The sequence below is a fragment of the Amblyomma mixtum genome, chromosome 5 (assembly GCF_055824585.1).
Source record: "Amblyomma mixtum isolate Tamu chromosome 5, ASM5582458v1, whole genome shotgun sequence".
Taxonomy (NCBI): Eukaryota; Metazoa; Arthropoda; class Arachnida; order Ixodida; family Ixodidae; genus Amblyomma; species Amblyomma mixtum.
The window spans coordinates 157,748,579-157,769,390 of record NC_143016.1 but is presented as its reverse complement, the minus strand read 5'-3'; the positions used below and the strand labels follow the sequence as shown (position 1 = coordinate 157,769,390).

The 20,812-nt window shown below is 52.7% G+C and overlaps 1 protein-coding gene, 1 non-coding gene and 1 pseudogene across 2 annotated transcripts in view; all 3 read right to left on the bottom strand.

Annotated features, from left to right (window-relative positions):
- Positions 1-1,072, bottom strand: part of LOC149344274 (glutathione synthetase-like) — a 53,102-nt gene extending 52,030 nt beyond the window's left edge. Inside the window, exon 1 of the mRNA XM_089546229.1 lies at positions 826-1,072. Coding sequence (XP_089402355.1) covers positions 826-919 — 94 coding nt within the window. The 5' untranslated portion in view covers positions 920-1,072. The remainder of the gene's footprint in view (positions 1-825) is intronic.
- A 7,223-nt stretch (positions 1,073-8,295) lies between these two features.
- Positions 8,296-11,670, bottom strand: LOC149344273 (uncharacterized; annotated as a pseudogene).
- Positions 11,671-17,580: 5,910 nt separating this feature from the next.
- Positions 17,581-17,741, bottom strand: LOC149344272 (U1 spliceosomal RNA). Its single transcript, XR_016283350.1, has one exon. It is a non-coding gene; the product is annotated as a U1 spliceosomal RNA (small nuclear RNA).
- Positions 17,742-20,812: the final 3,071 nt, after the last annotated feature.

Genomic DNA, 20,812 nt, shown 5'->3' with positions numbered 1-20,812 from the left:
TACCTGGTCGTTCCTACAGCCAATTCGGCCCCTGCACCTGCCCACCTGCCCCCCCCCCCCCCCCTCCCTTTAATAACGCCAATGCGGAACGCGATACCGGATCATACGCTGCCCGACCGGAATTTGCAACAAGTGCTGTCTCCGCAATCGAGCAGAGTCTGCGACGTGCTTATCACTCGCCTACTTCAAGTGGCTTTTCGTGTCTTCAGCAGACACAGGATAGAAAACTTTCCGAGGACGGTCGCACAAAAGAACTAACTACAGGTTTTTCTCCTCTAAACCATGGATGTTTGCAGGCGCGACTACACAACTACTGTTGAAGACTGGTAAAACAATACAGCAAAAAAAGATTTTAAGTTATAAACGCGTGAAACATGAATTAAGCAAGTACACATAGGTGTCGGTCAAGATAGCGCACGCAACTGAAGTTGCAAGTTTACCGGGGTGATAGCAAAATTAAGCTAACCTAGACATTCATGCCCTAGCTAAAAGCATATCGTACGTGCTACGACCAACACTGACATTGAGAGAACATTTAGACATTTACTAGGTACTGATGCACGAGAGAGTAAATGCAGCGTTCCTCAAATTACGGCAACATTCTCGGGGCTAGTTTATTTGTGATCACCATGGCAGCAAAACGAAAAAGTAACCAGCATACCAGGTTTTCTGTCGATTTGATCAAGAGCAGGGGCTAAACAGCTCGACGAACGAACGCATCCGCCTAACACCGACCGGTGTTGCTCACCAGATTCTTAGACCGGCAACTTATCTTACCCATGGGAACATAAGCTAAACTATTCGCCGACATTCAGCAGCTCTTACCGTGGGATATTGCATATTCCTTCGCGTCTTGTACCGCACGATTCCGGACTTTTTCATCCTGCAGTGCTGCACGGCAAGCCTCCAAAAGATCCATGCTGTTTTTAACGCACGCCTTGGTGCCAGTTCAGCTACAAGTATGTATACGTTTCAAAGTAGGCGAGTAAGTATGTACATGCCTTCGATCACCTCAGATCACACCTGCATCTACCTATTTCTGCCGCCACCGCTTCTCTCTCGGAATCATGTGACCCGAAAGTGCCACTATATATAAAAAAAAAAGTTTCGGCGCAGTTTCGGTTTCGAAAGCCACACACACCAGCTCAGATGACGTTAGTGCCTTGCAATGAACCAGAATACGATGACCGTTTTTTGCTGCTTTCGTGCCATGTCACAACTGTTATTCCCCCCTTAATCGCGAGGAGGAGGCATCACAAGAACCACCACAGAATTGTTAGCTCCATCATTCGCCCCACGCGCTGCGCAAATTACTCGCTGCCTGAGTAGTTTTTCTTTCCTCTTTTTTCCTTTGGCAGTGCCTCATGTCTCACTTCTCATTCTGCTCAAGTCTCGCGTGCTTTCTAGTTATTTAGTTTTTCCTGCGGCATCTGATCCAGAAAATGAGCGCCAGCTACGGTTTCTATTTTCTCTGCTCACTGTGTTATAACTGTCGCAACGCTATTGCGTGCAGCAAACGATGCAGATTCAAATTAGGAAAGTACATAATCCAAAATCAGTATTTAAAAAGCAATACTGTCGTATGCCATATCTGTGTGATCTGAGGTGATCGATGTCATATGGCTTTGGCAGGCCTGATCATGTATGCGGTTTTCATTATTGTCAGTAAAAGTATTATTACTATCATCATCATCATCACCTCTCGACAGAGCAGTTTAACCGCGATGCATTTTACGATGTGCGCACTAGCTCATGCAACCGCTAAACGCGCTTTTAGCGGTTAGAGTTGAAAGCACAAACCAGAGCTCTTAGATCATACCAGTTAAGAATGATAAAGGTACGTTCGACGGACCCAGCCCATTCTCATTAAAGGCACGGCGGACTTCACTGTATGTCCATACATTTGAAGTCACGTCCAACGTATATATATAGTGCGAGTGCTGCTTGCTGCGCGATATATCTTCTCTGCGAAGCGTCTGCATTGGAAAGTGCACGGTATACATTCGCTACAAACCCCCATCCCCCGACGGAGTTACATCAAGATCCTTGGCTTCACTTTTCAACAAAATGGCAAGTGCAACGTGTGGCTTAGCCAACTCCTGCATACTTGACCGTCTCAACATCAACCCCATAGGCGACGTCCACCCCACGACGCCCATTCCGATAGGGGTCTATAGCCGCCTAGTTACAAAACCAATCCCCAAAAACATGCTACCTGGCCGCCATGATACGCGCCGTCAGCTGAAAGCCCAAGCACTAGATGCCACATACCTTGCCGACGAACACGAAATATACGTAGATGCTGCACGGCAAAGTGCAAACAAATACGTGGCTTGTGCAACCACGCCACAATCTACTCTCGTCACCGCCGCCACAGTAGTATCTCACTCTCCGACAGCGGCAGAAGAAATCGCCATCGCGCTGGCCATCGCTGACCCACGTACGCGCACAGTTAAGCGACTCCAAAAGAGCGATACAAAATTACTCGGCAGGTTTTATCTGCCACCCCGCCGCACGCATCCTTCGCGGCTGCACTCTCGACCATAAGATCAACCTGGTCTGGGTACCCGCCCACGCGGGAAACTCTGGAAATGAAGGGGTCGACCGACTAGCCCGAGGACTAACCAACCGGGCGGCCGGCCCCACGGACCCAGACGCTCTTGCCGAGGCTCCCCAGACCTTTGCCGAAATTACTAACCTCTACAGAGAGATGAGACGCCAGTTCCCGCCTCCACACCCCGACTTGAATCGAGCGCAAGCCAGCTTGCTCCGCAGGTTGCAGACGCACTCCATCCTTAGTCATTCTAGACTTTCACTCATCACAGACGGGGAATACGACCCCGTCTGCCAAAATTGTTACCAGGGAGAAATCGCCACCCAGGCACACATCCTCTGGGGTTGCGCGGGAAATCCGCCACCTCGAACCTTACTGCCAGCTCCCTCCGAAGAAGGATGGAACCAACTCCTCAAAAGGCCAGACAAAAGCATCCAACTGGCACTCATTTCGTGGGCCCAGGAAGTCGCCCCCACCTGGGGGCGACAACAAGCCCACCTGCCCTAAATCTCACCAATCTATGGCAATAAAGTTGTTTCTCTCTCTCTCTCTCCTGCAACGACTGAACCAAATTCGCCACATGCTGTCCCGTATATCTCGCCAAAAGCATGGACTCAGAGAACACGAACTCCGTCGAGTTATAGAAACATTCGTTTATTCGAGGGTCATGTACGCCTACCCCTATCAACGCCTCACATCCTCTCAAGTAAGCAAACTGGAAGCCTCTCTGCCTCGCTTCACTCGATTAGCATTGAGAGTTCCCATCTACGCCGCAAATGCTCTGATCGCCAACGCCGCCATTTTCAACTCCCTCGAAGAACGCGCAGTAGCACACCACCGAGCCCAGATATACCGTCTCTCTACCTCCGAGCAAGGCAGAAACCTCCTCAGCCTTTTCGGACACACAATTTTCTACCTGCCCCCGCTTCAACGATCTGCTCCCCCATGGAAAAGCCTCCCGGCGTCTTACTGTAAAACCCACTCCACGTCACATGTCTCCAACGGTAAATCCCGGGCGGCGTGAAGCACTGGCGAACCATTTACCCGCACTTGGCCACGACACTTACTATACCGATGCCCATATCCTCCAGCACCAAGTTGTTACTGCAGTCGCCGGCCCTCAAAGCACCTCCACACATCTCCACACAGGAGTGCCCTCCTCAACCGACGCAGAGACTCTGGCCATAGCAGAGGCGATTACGCTTCACAACCACCTTTCCTCCACCATCACCATATACGTGCAGACTCCATGTCCGCCTTGAATGGATCCCTGGTCATCAAGGTATACCGGAGAAATGAGCTTGCTCATGCTATGACTCGTGAAAAAATACCGCCGGGCCCTCCGACTACCTGGCCAGCTCATTATAATCTCAAGGCAGACCGCGCTACACACCTACAGGACCGCTGCGAACACCTTCGCAATTAGTGGCACATGCGACGAACCCTTCCCTCACCCTCCCATTTCCTTTGCCGTGTCGACGGCAAAGGAAATTCGACAGGCATAGACTAATTCGACAGGCATAGACTAACTCCCTTCCCTGCGAACTGTATTCCCACTATATCCTTCGTAAACCGGGCAAACCCGCCTGTCTCGTGTGCGGAGAACATCCCTCAAACATTCATACATATTGGTTATGCCACCGCGCCACTAACTCTCCCACCATACCTTCCTCGCACACCGTGCCTCTCTCCTTTCACCTCACGTGGGCCCGATGGACCGCTCCACCAACCTCTCTGTAGCCCACCCTCTGGCCGCTCCTCGCTGGCCACCTCCGACACATCCAAGGGACATGTGGCCCTACTCCGCCCCCGCCGATAAATAGAGGAAGGCTCGGACTTGAGCTGAAAAATAAAAGTTATCTCTCTCTCTCTCTACATTCGCTAGTTTCGAGGAGCTGAAAACAGAAGTTCACTCATTATTATATCTCCGGCTGTCGCTCAATCGATGCGGCGACGAAGAATCGAATCTATATAGTTTTCCGCTCGTCGCGACTAAAACCATATCTTATCTGCACGAATTATCCGCGATCATAAATGTATGAAAAGCCGCACAGACAGGCGTCTTCATGCCCGGTTGGGCGCGGTGAGCCGCACCGTCACTCGCAGTCCAGGATTTTCCTTCAGTCCTGTCCGTCAGTACAGGACTGCAGTGGCTTCCGCCGACGCTTTGGCGATGGCGACTAGCGCGTCCTTGCCTTCCAGTATAGTGTACTAGAAAATATTCTAGTACACTATACTTCCAAGGCGCTAGCCAGCGTCACCTCCCACTGCTCCAGCGCCGCGTTGTGCGGCTTTAAGTGGTTCGGTTTAGCTAAGCATGTTAATGTAATTTGCGGGAATGTAGGAATATCGCCACACCAAGGACATATATCTGCGTATAATGCTGGCTGAATGCGGTGTAGGTGGTGGAAATTTGGGAAATGGAGTGTTTAGATACGTCTTAGGTGGTAGGAGTTCGCCGGGGAAAGTTTCTTATGTGGCAGGGGGGTAGAGACGCCTATTAATGCGGAGGGCCTCTAGGGCCTAGGCAGGTAGAAAAATGGGCTGATTATGGGTAGAGAGTACAGTCAGGATGCCCCGCTCGGTTGGTATAATCTCTAGCGAGGGCATCTGCCCTAATAATGCCACCGAGACCTGCATGTTCTGGGACCCAGGTGTTGATATGATCATACTGGAGATGGCCGCCCAGAACGCGGAGAGTTGTGCGCGGGGCACGTCTGCAGTCGTACAGGCTCTATAGACGGCTTGGAAGTCTGTAAAAATGTGGGTGCCAGGGTGTTAGGTGCACGTCGCTCATCTTGATGTTGATGGCTATTGCCATGGCTTCTGCGGCCGCCGGATCCAGTGCCGTGAAGGACGCTCCAAGATAAGGGGTGCTGGCGTGATTGACACTAGCGCAGGCATATCTGTAGTGCTGTGCAAAGGAAACCACATCCATATACATAGACGAGATGTCCTGGACGTATTGTCTACGGAGGCTGCGAAGATGGGCCAGACGGCGAGGGGAGAGTGGGGGGGGCTGTGACTCGTGGTTCACATGGCGAGGGATAGTGCCCATGTAAAGGCGGGAGCGGATAGCTTTGGGAAGAATTGCGGTCAGGGCCATAGTCCTGGTGGCTTGCGGGTTGCCCTTCCCGCCGAGGTGGTGAGGAGACGAGTCTCCGCAAACGTGTTGTGAACCCCGAGTGCAAGCAGTCTAGTGGTTGATGTAAACACAAGGAGGCCCCGAGCTGTTTTAAAGAGGGTACGGATATGCATATCGATCCTACTCTCAGCGGTGCGATCAATATTGTGGTATGGGAGACCATATTGGATTCGGCTCATGGCCAGTGAAGTGACGAGACAGATAGTGTCGTCCTCGCGCATGCCCTTGCGATGTACAGTGATACGTCGTACCATACAAGATGTATTGAGCACGAACGCGCGCAGAGTTGCAGTGGTGTGGGTGGGCTTGCCGTCATGGTGGGCTCAGAGGCCAAACACTCGGGTGAGTGATTTTTCTTCTATTGGGTGGTTGTGAATTTCGAGCATGATTGGGTCAGGGGAACGACAGGGGACCATGAATACGGATGATTTCCGATTTGCCCCGTGCACAATGGCATACAGCTGGTCTGAACAAAATGCTCGGCCGCAGTGATGGCTGCTCGTAGAGCTTGCTCTTTCGCGGCGAGGGATCCACGGGCATGGAACACATGGAAGCGACGAATCGTGAGGTCTCTCTGACGCTGAAGGATGGCTTTTCAACTTCTAGTGCCCCCACACGCTTTCTGTATTTGGCATACACTCGTTGGGTGTAACCCCTGGCAGACCTCCTCTGTGCCTTTGGCGCAGCACGGTTGGTCATATACGAAGACAGTGCCCTACGACACAATGTACACACTGCGGCACTTTGGCCACTGTGTCTACAGCTATGTCACGATGTACGCCGATAGGTTGCGACAGGGACATTGGTCGAAAGAGGAAGATGCAGTCACTGATCACATCATAGATGGTTTGGTTTATGGGGTTTAACGTCCCAAAGCGGCTAAGGCTATGAGAGACGCCATAGTGGAGGGCTCCGGAAATTTCGACCGCCTGGGGTTCTTTAACGTGCACTGACATCGCACAGTACACGGGCCTCTAGAATTTCTCCTCCAAAGAAATTCAACCGCCGCGCCGGAATCGAACCCGCGTCTTTCGGGTCAGCAGCCGAGCACTATAACCACTGATCCACCGCGGCGGCTGATCACATCATAGATATTTCGGAGGATATTAGGGTGAGGCCAGCAATAAGGTTCCAGGTGTCGACCGCCCAAAATTGGCACCAGCACATATCGAAAGAGCGGAAGATGCAGGACTCAAGCCTCCTGATCCCAAGCCTGCGGACACTGGCCCGAGCGAGCTTGATGTGCTGCGGCCTGCGCTTTCCAAAATGTGATAGTATTCATTTCACGCATTTCCAATCTCAAACTGTCGTCTAGACAGGATCTACGTTTCTACTGGACTCTGTTATCTAATGTGCATGGCTACATAGTGTCACGGAACCAAGGCAGGAGACACCGTTCGCCAGCAGCGCTAACAGAATCAGCCCTCAGGGCGCATGAGCCAACTCTCACCTCTTTTTCTTCTGATGCCACCAGGGGCCACCTGGTGGCATTACTCCCCCTACCGGCAAAAAAGAAAGGGAATACGGAAAACCAATACGTCGCCACGAGCTAACTGAAGGAAGTAGGGGAACAACAAGCGAAGGGGAAAAATGACAGGGGGAAAACGGGCCTGTGCGAAAAAACAAAAACCGAAACAACTGTGCAAGCGCTGTCAGTGCGTGAAAAAGGGCTTCATACGCAGTACGTGCACTACTTCTGGCTGGGGTCGACGGCGCGCACTGTGCACAGAACCGTCGGGCAGAACTTCATAAGTCACATCTGTTATGCGACGCAACACTCTGTATGGGCCGAAGTAGCGGCATAGGAGTTTTTCCGACATGCCTGGGCGACGGACAGGGGTCCACACCCACACTTGGTCGTCCGGTTGGTACTCGACGTGGCGGTGTCGCTGGTTGTAGCGGCGTGCATCTGAGCCCTGTTGCCTCCTGATGTGCATGCGGGCGAGTTGGCGGGCTTCCTCCGCGTTTTGGAGAAATTCTTCGGCGTGTGGCGTGAGCGCCCGGTCGTCAGTAGTGCATGGAAACATGGCATCCAACATGGTGTGCACACCGCGCCCATAAACAAGGCGAAATGGCGTAAAGTGAGTGGTTTCTTGTAGTGCCGTATTGTACGCGAAAGCCACGTATGGAAGGATCTCGTCCCAAGTCTTGTGCTGGACGTCTACGTACATAGCGAGCATGTCTGCTATAGTTTTGTTGAGTCTCTCGGTGAGCCCATTGGACTGCGGGTGGTAGGCAGTAGTTTTGCGATGGCTGGTATGGCTCAACTTGAATACCTCGTGCATGAGCTGCGCTGTGAAAGCCGTTCCCCAATCGGTGATTACGCTGGACGGGGCGCCGTGTCGCAGAACAATGCGATGCATGAAGAACTGCGCAATTTCAGACGATGTGCCACGCGGCACCGCTTTGGTTTCGGCATAGCGTGTCAGGTAGTCTGTGGCGACAATTATTCACTTATTGCCGGCCAACGATAGGGGGAATGGGCCGAGAAGATCCACGCCGACTTGGTCAAAGGGCGTACGAGGAGGTGCAATTGGTTGGAGTAAACCCGCGGGCTTGAGGGGAGGCGACTTGCGGCGCTGGCACTGACGGCAACCTCGGACGTAGCGGCGGATGGTGGCAGCAAGTTTAGGCCAATAATAGGCCTTGCGTACTCGAGCGAGAGTGCGTGTAAACCCCAAGTGACCAGAGGTGGGCTCGTCGTGAGAGGCAAAAAGGATGTCGGCACGGAGGTCTGCCGGCGCGACGAGGAGATAGGCGCGGTCGCCGTGGCTCGAGTTTTTCTTGAACAGTATGCCATTGCGCATGCAAAAAGAGGAGAGGTTCCGGGAAAACTCCCGGGGTATGGTAGCAGTGCGGCCCTCCAAATGGTCAATGACGGGTCGTAAGGTGATGTCATCTCGCTGCCTCGCCATTACGTCGGAATCGCTGACCACTCCAAGGAAACGACTGTCGTCCTCTATGCTGTCATCAGCTAGGTCGACTGGTGCGCGGGAGAACGTGTCGGCATCTTCGTGCTTGCGTCCAGATTTATAGGCTATGGTGTAGTCAAATTCCTGGAGGCGGAGGCTCCACCTTGCTAAGCGGCCCGATGGGTCCCGTAGATTGGCTAGCCAGCACAAGCAATGGTGGTCTGTGACGACTTTGAAATGGCGGCCGTAGAAGTAGGGTCGAAACTTCATCGTGGCCCACACAACCGCGAGGCACTCCTTCTCCGAGGTAGAGTAGTTAATTTCGGCGCGAGACAAAACGCGACGCGCATATGCAATCACGCGTTCCATGCCATCTTTGTGTTGGACTAAGACAGCCCCCAGGCCGATGTTGCTGGCGTCTGTGTGGATCTCGGTGGCAGCCTCCTCATCAAAGTGAGCAAGAACAGGGCTGCTGTGCAGGCGTCGGCGTAGCTCTATGAAAGCCTCCTGTTCGGTAGTCCACACGAACTGGGTATCGTCCCGCGTCAAACGGGTCAGGGGTTCGGCAAGTTTGGAGAAGGCGGCGATAAAGCGACGGTAGTAGGCGCACAGATCAAGGAAGCGTTTCAGCGCTGTCTTCGTGGTAGGAACCGGAAATTCGGCCACGGCGGCAGTTTTGTCGGGATCGGGTTGGACACCGGCGGCGCTCACAACGTGGCCTAGAAACTTCAGTTGTTCGTAGCCGAAGTGGCATTTTTCGGGCTTGAGCGTTAAATTGGCCGACCGAAGGGCATCTAATACAGTCTGCAAGCGTTTAAGATGTTCGTCAAAGGTTTCTGAGAATACGACCACGTCATCCAGGTAAACTAAACAAGTTTGCCATTTGAGACCAGCGAGAACTGTGTCCATCATTCTCTGAAACGTTGCCGGCGCTGAACAGAGGCCGAAGGGCAACACCTTGAATTCGTATAGACCGTCGGGAGTAATGAAAGCTGTTTTTTCCCGGTCCCATTCATCAACTTCAATCTGCCAGTACCCGCTCTTTAAATCAATCGAGGAAAAATATTTGGCGCGGCGAAGGCGGTCGAGCGAGTCGTCTATGCGGGGCAGTGGGTATACGTCCTTTTTAGTTATGGTGTTCAATTTCCTGTAATCGACGCAAAAGCGCCGCGTTCCATCCTTCTTCTTAACTAAAACAACAGGCGATGACCACGGACTTTGAGATGGTTGAATAATACCGTCAGTGAGCATCTCCTTCACTTGTGTTTGGATGGCCTCGCGTTCTTGAGGTGAAATACGGTACGGCTGTTGGCGTATGGGACGGGCATCTTCACTCGTGATGATACGGTGTTTCGTAATGGCTGTCTGTTGAACTTTCGAAGAAGACGCAAAGCAGGCTGTGTATTGGTGTAGTAAGGTACGGAGAGCGCGGCATTGAACCTGGGACAACCCTGAGCTGATGTCAATGTGATCGAGAGACATGTTCGGAGATTGCACGGCTGTGCACGCAAAACATTCCGAAACATCAGCTAATTGGTCGGCGAACGCGATCGCTGTGGCGCGGAAGAGGTGCCGACGTTCGTGGGTGAAATTAGTAACCAGTAATTGGGTCCTACCATTGCGTATGTGGACGAGGCTTCGGGCCGTACAAATGCCGTGTGTCAGCAACATTGAAATATTGCCTTCGGCGACTGCTGTTCCGTCACGGAGCCCATCGCAGTCGACAGTAACAAAAACACTGGAGAGTGGCGGGATGAAAACACTCTCGGAGGAAATGCGAAGGGCGGAGCGACATGGGCGAGTGTGGGAAGTGTCATCGGCGTTGTCTGTCGAAAAAGTAACTGTGCGCTGACGGAGATCGATGATGGCCCCATTTTCACGGAGAAAGTCAACGCCCAGGATCAGGTCACGATAACAATCACGCAGAACCAGGCAGCTGACAACGAACGTGGAGTTGCGGATCTGGACCCGAGCTGTACACTGGCCAAGCGGAGTGACGATGTGGCCGCCAGCCGTGCGGATCTGCGTGCCAGACAATGGTGTCGTGACTTTTTTGAGGAGAGCTGCCAATTTGCCGCTTAAAATGGAAAAATCAGCTCCGGTGTCCAGCAGCGCGCTAATGTTGTGACCGTCAATAAGTACAGGTATGTCGAGTGAGAACCGATCCTCATGTTCTGAAGCTGTGGGCGTCGATGTCGTCACGTTCCTGCCAGCCGATGTTCGCGTTGTGGGGGGGACTGTAGAGCGTCGAGTTCCAGCGACCCCGCCCCCGGAGGTCGCTGCCGTCAGTTTTCCCGGCGAGGGCTCGGCGACCGGCCTTGCGCTGGTCGTGAGAAGTTATGGCTTGCCGATGATGGTGACGGTCGGCGAGGTGACGGCGATCTTGACTGCCGTCGCTCGGAGGGTGGCAGACGCTGCAGAGACAAGTATTCTTCAATATCGCGGGGTCGTTGACCAAATGGAGGTCTGGGCGCGTCGGCGGGGAAGCCCTGCAGGCCGAGCTCACGATATGGGCACTGGCGGAATAAATGACCGGGCTCTCCACAGTGGAAGCACAAACGCCTGCGGTCGGGGCCACGCCAGACGTCCGCCTTGCGCAGAGGTGGCCGATCATTCGGGAAGTACTGCGCCGGTTGCACGGAAGGTAGCGGGACGTGACGGTCAGGAACAAATGACGCAGATTCTGGGGCAGGGCGTCGCAGGGCCTCAGCGTATGTCGGCCGGTGGTCAGGAACGCATGACGCAGATGCTGGGGCAGGACGTCGCAGGGCCTCAGCGTATGTCGGGTGGTGGAAGTCATTCCGGTAGGGCTGAGGTTTGTCACCCAGCAACGGAGGTCTGATCACTTGCTGCACCTCCTCGCGGATGACACTAGCAAGAGAGCCGACCGCTGGCTTCGACGCACCGCAAATTTTCTGGAGCTCTTCACGTACAATAGAGCGGATCATGTCCCGTAGGAGATCAGGGTTTTGTCCGAATGCCGGGAAGGACTCTGTCACGGAAGCAGCAAGTACTGGCCTGTCGTATACGGTGAACCGCCTCTGAAGGACCTGCTCCATTGTAACCGCCTCCTTCAAAAACTCAGCGACAGTACGGGGGGGGGGGGGGGGGGGTTGCGTACGAGGCCAGCGAAGAGTTGCTCTTTGACTCCACGCATTAAGTGGCGGAGCTTTTTGTCTTCCGACATAGCAGGGTCAGCTCTCCGGAACAGCCGCGTCATGTCTTCAACATACATGCTGACAGTCTCATTGGGCATCTGTATACGGGACTGCAGAGCCCGCTGAGCTCGTTCCTGACGATCCACGCTGGTGTATGTCTCGAGCAGACGACGGCGGAGCTCATGCCATGATGTTAGAACTTCTTCACGATTCTCGTACCACGTACGAGCGCCGTCTTCCAGACTGAAGAAGACATTCCGAAGTTTTGCGGCGTCGTCCCACTGATTGAAAGTTGCGACGCGTTCAAACTGCATGAGCCAGTCTTCCACGTCCTCAAGCTGACTGCCGTGGAAGGGCTTCGGCACTCGTGGATTCTGAAGGGTGTAATAATGAGTACCTTGCATGGCAGGTCGTGGGGAAGGCGCCGAAGTAGAATCCAGTGGCCCGTGCGCAGGGGGTGGTAGTCCTAGGTTGCGGCGACTTACTCGGTGCACAGGTGTGTCGACCGGCAGAGGCGCGAGGTCCGCAGTGCGAGGAGGTGTGTGTGACATAGGCCAGGAAAGTACCCAGCACCTCCACCAAAAATATGTCACGGAACCAAGGCAGGAGACACTGTTCGCCAGCAGCGCTAACAGAATCAGCCCTCAGGGCGCGTGAGCTAACTCTCACCTCTTTGTATGGCCGACTTTCTTTAGTGATCATCTCATGGTGTCTGCCCAGATAGAAAGGCACAGCCGCCATATTCTCCAGCCTCGGTGGAAGCTGTGGAAGCTGAATAATTGCCTCCTAACAAGTGACATTTATCAGAGTACTATGAATTGTTGTTTAAAAGGTACATGAATGACGGGCCCGGGGTGATCTTTCGGTCTTTCAGAAGTGGGATCTATTCAAGCAGGAGGCCACAAATCTGGCAATCGAAGCGTCAGCACGAGTCGCATTTCTGAAGCGTAATCACCTTCGAGATCTTGGACGTATCTAAAATGACCTGCATGAGCTAGAAAGAATTAATCCGGGGGCTTATGTGGATGACATTAACAATATTAAAGCACGGTTACAATAGTTTACCACAGAAATATACTAGGGGGCCTTAATAAGACCACTGACGCGTAGGTTCCTTGAAGAACAACCATCTCGAAAGCATTAAGTGATGAAAGGCAGGCTGCTCTTGCAAAGGAGGTATTAAAGATTGAGTATCAGGGAAATACTGTAAGGCGGGGGTTTACTGAAGGCACTGGGACCTCCGGAGCAGGGCGGCAATAGTCAGTGGTTACTCAGGGCGAGCACACACCACGCGCAGCGAAGGCAATGCCGCCGCAAAACAGAACGTCCGTCTTCGTCTTTGCGCAGGATGGCAGGATCGTTGAATGGCTTTAAGTGCTGGACATGAACAGTCTCGCGGCCACGTCGGCAGAGATCAGAAGACGGGATGAGAGGTTCTACTGTGTAAATAACAAGAGATGTGCGCTCCAGGACACAGTACGGGCCATGGCATTTTGCAAGCAATTTTGACGACAGGCCCGGGATATTTGTCGGAATCCAGAACCACACAAGGGTGCCAATGGAGAAGTGTGGCGTCGTTTGATTGAGGTCGTGGCGGAATTCTTCTCGACACTGGGCGTCCGAGAGCGCGGGCGATGCGGCGACAGTCTTCGGTGTGTTGTGCGGCTTCAAAAAGGTGTACGGCCGGGCTGCCAGTGTTATTGACCTTAGGAACATAAACCCTTGAGTGCAGTGGGGTCGTGCGGGGGCCCTGGGGCGTGCCCCGAATTCCTCATACAATAAAATTTTTTTTCTCTCTCTCTCGAAAGCGTCTGGTTGGTACGGCAGAATGGTATCGATGGTAGCAGAAGGGTGAGGGCCGTAAAGGAGAAAGAATGCAGAGAAGCGAGTAGTGGACTGCGTAGCGGTACTGTACGTATAGGTTACATACGGAAGGACGAGATCCCAGTCAAAGTGGTTTGAAGAGACTTTAATAGACAACATGTCTCCGAGGGTAAGGTTAAAGCACTCGGTGGGGCCGTTGGTTTGTGGATGATTTGGGGAGGTGGTGCGATGAATTATATTGCACTTGATGAGCAGTGCTTTCACAACATGCGACAATAAGGTATGGCCTTTGTCGCTCAGCATTTCGCGAGGGGCGCCGTTACGAAGGATGAATCTGTTCGAAATAAACGAGGAAACTTCTGAGGCTGTGGCATCCGGAAGGGCGGCGGTTTCTGCATACCTTGTCAAATGGTCAACCGAGGCGATAGCCCAACGGTTGCCGGCTGAAGTGTACGGAAGGGGGCCGTATAAATCAATGCCGATGCGGTCAAAAGGGCGTGGCAGGCAAGGTAGCGGCTACAATTCTCCAGCAGAACGATGAGGAGGTGGCTTGCGATGTTGACAGGTAAGGCATAAGCGCACGTATGTGAGGATGAAGGTGTACACGCCATGCCAATAATATCGTAGTCGGATGCGAGCGTATGTCTTGAATACTCCGACGTGACTACATTCCGGGCCAGCGTGAAAATGGGCGCAGACTACCGAGCGAAGGTAACGCGGAGTAACTAGCAACCACCTGCGGCCACCTGAGCTGTAGTTGCGGCGATAAAGGAAATTATCACGAATTGAAAAAATGGAAGCATGGTGGCGACGAGCATGCGATGGAGAAGCAGCCGTTGGGTTGGAGAGGAAGTCAAGAAGAGATGATATGAGTGGGTCGGCAAGCTGCGCCGAATGAACGGCGCTGATATGAAGCGTCGGTGAGGAGGCGCTGGAGGTGGAAAGACCGGAAATAATGGCTGGAAGTGGGCAGCGGGATAGGGCATCAGCGTTTTGATGCTTGCGGCCAGTACGATACACGACGCGGATATCGTATTCCTGTAGGCGAAGGGCGCACCTCTCGAGGCGGTCGGATGGGTCTATGAGTGAGGAAAGCCAGCACAGCGCATGTTTGTCGGCCACGACTTCAGACGGGCGGCCGTAGAGGTAAGGGAGGAACTCGGTAAAGGCCCACACTATCGCAGGGCACAGTTGTTCAGTGACCGAGTAATTAGATTTAGCCTTTGTGATAGTGCGGCTGGCATAAGCAATGACGTATTCAGCAAAGCAAGATTTGCGTTCGGCGAGTACGGCGCCCCACTGGTACCAGTATGGACCTCGGTAGGTGCAGTCGGGTCGAAATGGCGCAGTATCGGCGAGGCGGTGAGGAGACTGCGCAAGGAATGGAAGGCGTTGCCACACACTCGGGACCACTGCGAAAAAACGGAACTGCAGGACGAAGTTGCTTCAAAGGCGCAGCATTTGAGGCAAAGTTGCGTATAAACCTGCGGAAGTAGTAGGACAGATCTAGGAAGCTGCACTGTTCTTTGATAGAAGTAGGTCCAGGAAACGCAGCCACAGCACGAAGTCTGGACGTGTCCGGACGGACACCCCCCTTGGAGACAACGTGGTCTAAAATGGTACGCTGGCGGGCGGCAAATTGACGCTTCTTTAAGTTGGGCTCGAGGCCGGCGTCAGAGGGCAGGGTGGTAGGGGTGTGCGTCAGACTAAGGTGAAAACACGACTATATTGTCGAGTTAACAGAGGCAGTGGTATCCACCATCCTATCAAAGGTGACAGGAGCATTACAAAGACTGAAAGACATCACCATGCATCACAGTAAATTTATGCAGGCCATCAAGGGGTACAAAGGCGGTTTTGGGCAATCGTCCCCTTACATGGGTACCTGCCAGTACCTGGCAAGTAAATCTTTAGAAGAAAATATTTGATCGCATTGAACATCAGGCGATCATGACTGCTCTATCCCCCTTGAATGTGGGTGTGCGCACGTATGCCTACATTCAAGCATTCCTCACTGACCGCACAGCTGAGATACACTTCGGCCCTCTGTCTTCCCCCTCCTACACTCTTCAGAGTATCGGCACCCCTCAAGGGTCCGTCCTTTCTCCCTTTCTCTTTAACATTACCCTCATCCCCCTCGCCCGAAAATTGGCCACTATTCCCCACCTGAAGCACACTCTTTATGCCGACGATATCACCCTGTGGACCACTCACGGCAGTGACGGAGACATAGAGAACACCTTACAGGAAGCAGCCACCCTCACCCAAAATTACGCACAGACCATCGGACTGTCTTGCTCCCCAGAGAAGTCCGAACTATTCCTCATCCGGCCTAAGAACCACCGCTGCCCCCGCTCCCCCATTGCCATTGAACTGGATGGTGACCCGGTACCTGAGGTTGGCACCCTCCGTGTATTGGGCCTGCACATCCAGAACGATGGCAAAATCACCACCACCCTCAAGAAACTCAAGCAGGTTGTAGGCGCGATATCGCACCTCATCCGCAGGGTTTCGGGACGTCATGGAGGCATGAAGGAGCGCGACCTATGTCGCCTCATTCATGCCTTTGTCCTCAGCCGTGTGCTGTACAGTACCCCATACTTACACCTATCCAAACATGACATAAACGCTTTGGATGCTTTGATTCGCAAGGCATTCAAGGTAGCACTTCACCTTCCCCTCAACACACCCACAGACAGATTACTAGGCCTGGGCCTCCACAATACGATCGGGGAACTGGTGGAGGCCCACCTACAGGCCCAATACATCAGGCTCACACAAACCTCCACAGGTCGGTATATCCTGGACACCCTCGGAATCAAAATACCGGTCAACGACCCAACCCTCCTCGCCATCCCACGATCCCTTCACCGAGAGCTCCTCATCAGGCCGCTCCCGAGGAATATGCACCCTTCCCACAATGAGCAGCGCCGCAGAGCCCGTGCGAAGGCACTTCATCGAGCGTACGGCCCCCAGCCGGACGCCGTGTGGGTGGAAGCTGCCTGCACGGGTGATGAAGCGACAGCAGCTGTGGTGGACTCCTCTTTATACGCCCTCCTCACACTACCTCTCCCTCCAGACACGTCCCCAGAGGCTGCAGAGGAAGCCGCCATTGCCCTTGCTATAACCCGCACGGAAGCCCGGTACATTTTAAGCGATTCTAAAACTGCGATTCTAAATTTTGCTCGAGGCCGAGTCCATGTCCCTGCTTTTGGCATACTGGACTCGCCCGATGCCCCCCCGCCCCGCCAAGTGGAGCTGATATGGATGCCCGCGCACTCCGGGAATCCCGGAAACGAGGCCGCCAACCTTTTAGCCCGAGGTTCTTTAAACCGGGCTCAGGTGGCCTCTGATCGGGGATTCACGAAGGAGCGCATGCACTCATTCAGTGAGCTGACCCAGGCGCACAGAGCCTTACGCCAGCTCTACCCCCCGCCCCACCCCTCCCTAGATAACAAACACGCAACACTCTGGCGCAGACTACAGACACACACACTCCCTTCACCCCTTACCCTAGCCCATTATCATCCCTCCTTCCCCACTCCGGCATGCACTCTATGCCCAGAACCCTTCCCTTCTTCCCTCCACATCCTTTCCCTCTGCCCGGCGGACCCTCCCCCGCGGGACCTAGAGAACCTCAAGACCTGGGAGGACTGGGAGACCCTGCTGCGCTCGGAGGACCCGGCCGTGCAGACCATCGCCACCGGCCGTGCTGCCAGTGTTATGGACCTTCGGAACATAAACACTTGAGTGCAGTGGGGTCGTGCGGGGACCCTGGGGCGTGCCCCGAATTCCTCTGTAAATAAAGTTTTCTCTCTCTCTCTCTCTCTCTTTGCAAGCAGTCTGTCGAGTCATCGCGTAATCTTCTTTAGGCGGAGGTAGTCTACTTAGAATCGGAAGCCCAAAGACTGTTAGGTCTTCAGTGACTTCGATAACCGATAAGCAGCACTTGTATGGCGCTGTTCTCATTTTTGCTTTGTGATCAGGCAGGGGCTGGCGCGGACGCCGAGCCCCACTACCAAAAATTGAATGCTCCAGCCTCCCCAGTTTGGGGAAGTGGCGTGCGTCAACCCACCGCAGTGCAATGGTGGGCCTGAACACGGAGCCCGACCACCATGACCATCGGAAACTCAGCACCAGGTAAGTATGCCTGCGCCTGGGTCGGGAAGAGTAGCCACGCTGGCGGACGCAGCACAATGCGCAGCTGGGCCTCCTGATTTCCCTGCAAATATTTCGTATTCTGTTGTTGAAACATTTCTTTTATACTATCCCTACGTAAAGCACGACTGCCGAGCACAGGTTTATAAATATTGCTAGAATGATTAAAGAGCAATTTCCAAGTAAGAAACTTTTACAGTTGGCGAGACAGTCGATATGTGGCTTCTCTCGCGCACCTTCTAAAGCCATTGTGCAGTTGTCCGGAGGAACGGTATATGTTAAGGTATTTTAATTTTTCTGTTGCACTGAAAAATTACGGACGGCACTTAAGAGTGCTAACGTGCTGTGAATGGGAAAGCATGCATGCATTGTGTTGTGCTGCGTTGATGACGTATACTCTAATGCAGTGGCCAGCGAAGCTGATCTGTTCGCGCCGCCCGAATGGAAGTTGATGAAGACGACGATAACCAAAACCAGCGCGAGAGGAGCCACGCGCTCCGAGGTTGAAAATTTTCTTCTAGAATCACAACTTCTTTCCTCATAAGCTTTCGTTATGCCCCTTTTATCCATAAATTTCGATCTTCTCTTTTTGCTATTCCTGTATCTCTTTTCCCCCTTTCTTTTCCTTTAATTACCAAAAAATTAAAGCTTATTAGGCCCTTTAACCACCCTCGACCTCCGCTGTCACGGAAAGTGAGTTGCTCAAATTTTTGATATCTCATGTTGGCCGCATGCTATTTACAAAACTGGTAGTCCTCCCGTGGTCATGGCTAATCCCCTTTGTGGGTATGTGCCATTTTATGATATTATCATCATAATCATCTTTATCATCAGACTGGCAGTTTGCGTGCGGGATACTGCGCGGCAGTGATGGCGCAGTTCAGCTCAGTTCACCCACCGGACGTTACCAGACTTAACTCGAGAGTCCAGTGTGAATCTATATTTTTAGGTGGTACTTTATGCCAGCAGGTGAACTGTCGCTATAAAAAGACAAAAATATCTGAATGCCTGTGGACTCCGTAGTCGGAAAACACAGCTACAACTGCGCCGCCTTCTTTCCGGCAGTCGGCTCAACTTTATAGCTGTAGAGGAGACCAAGATATTAAGCGATGACGCGAAAGAAAGAGCCCTCCGAACTTTGCTGGAAATTACAACGTTTGCGTTTCGCACACGGTGGGTCTTTCAGCGGGTTGTCTCCTATTTCTGAAATACAGCATACCCTATTCTGACATTGTGCGCCGAGTATACGGAGGGGCGGTTCATATGTTGCGACTTTAGAATACATAGCGAGCTGTGGCGGTTGATTAATGCTTACGCTTCCAGTGTTCAGGCGAAGAAAGCAGTTCTTTTTTGAAAACCTTGAATATGAGCATCACGTTGTTTTGCTGGGGGACTTTAACTGCGCCTGTAATCTTAATGCTTGCTCTGGACTGGGCAGAAGCAGAGATAGCAGGTCTGCAGAGCTATCCAGCGTTACTGAAAGCACGGAACTACTGGACATTGCATGAGTTATCTGTGCCGATGTCCTGCTCCCATGCGCGTGTCCAAGGAAATTTGCATGCCCGTCTGGAAAAACTTTATTTTGTTCAAAGCGCGCGACGTGTGCTGGCGTATTGTGATTGGTCACGTCTTGTGATTGGCTTTAGAGCCAACTTGTCAGCACAAGGCGTTGTAATACTGCTTAAGAGGGGCATAGTGGACCAAGACTACGGTACGGGGACTAAAGCCATTTTGGGACTCGACATGATTAAAGGTGCACTGAAGAGGATTCTGAACTTGTCTTTTTGCCGCGGGAACTCGGTCTACACGTTCCTAGCATTTTTAGAAACGGCGACTTATTGCCCTGTGTGGCCGATTTCCCAAATTAAATCGAATTAACGGCCGGCTCCCGCTCTCTTTTTGAATTCTGCCTCGTACGGTGGGTGGAGTCGACCAACGCGTGGAGTGCCTTTCACCCAGTCCCGTGGCGGCTTGCCGCTCTGCCATCGGCGGAGTAATACGTAGTAGTCCGTAGTAGCAAATAGTCCGCGCGTATTTTTATTTCTGCGGGCTTATTTTGCGGCTATATTATCTGCGAATGAAACTATTTATTCATGGAAACCTAAAAAACAAAATAAAGCGAAAGCAAAGCCTCCACGGAGCTGGCTGAAAGGAACTTCACGCGTTGTCGACTCCGCCCATCGTACGAGGCAGAATTCAAAATAAAGGGCGGGAGCCGGACGTTAATTCGATTTAATTAGGGAAATCGGCCATACAGGGCAATAAGTTGCAGTTTCTAAGAATGCTAGGAAGGCGTCGATCGAGTTCCCGCGGCAAAAAGACAAGTTCAGAATCCTCTTCAGTGCACCTTTAAGGCCTTCGATAATGCGACGCACGAGGCCATTTTAAATAACATTTTGAACATAAACACAGGGAGCAGTGGGGGCCTTGTTGGCCAGCTCATACGCAGCGGGCCAGGCCTGGGCCGGGGAGTGCGCCCTCCAGGTCGCCGACAGTCGAGGACTGGTGGCCACCTAGCACCGAACCATCGACACGCGCTTTGGACAAAACAAAGTTTTTCCAGACCGGCATGCAAATTTCCTTGGACACGCGCATGGGAGCAGGACATCGGCACAGATAACCCATGCAGTGTCCAGTAGTTCCGTGCTTCCAGTAACGCTGGATAGCACTGCAGACCTGCTATCTTTGCTTCTGCCCAGTCCAGAGCAAACATTAAGATTACAGGCGCAGTTAATGTCCCCCAGCAAAACAACGTGATGCTCATATTCAAGGTTTTCAAAAAAGAACTGCTTTCTTCGCCTGAAAACTGGAAGCGTAAGCATTAATCAACCGCCAAAGCTCGCTATGCATTCTAAAGTCGCAACATATGAAGCGACCCTCTGTATCTGCTCGGCGCACAGTGTCAGAATAGGGTATGCTCTGTTTCAGAAATAGGAGACAACCCGCCGAAAAACCCACCGTGTGCGAAACACGAACTTTGTAATTTTCTAGCAAAGTCCGGAGGGCTCTTTCTTTCGCGTCATCGCTCTCTATCTTGGTCTACTCCAGCCGACTGCCGGAA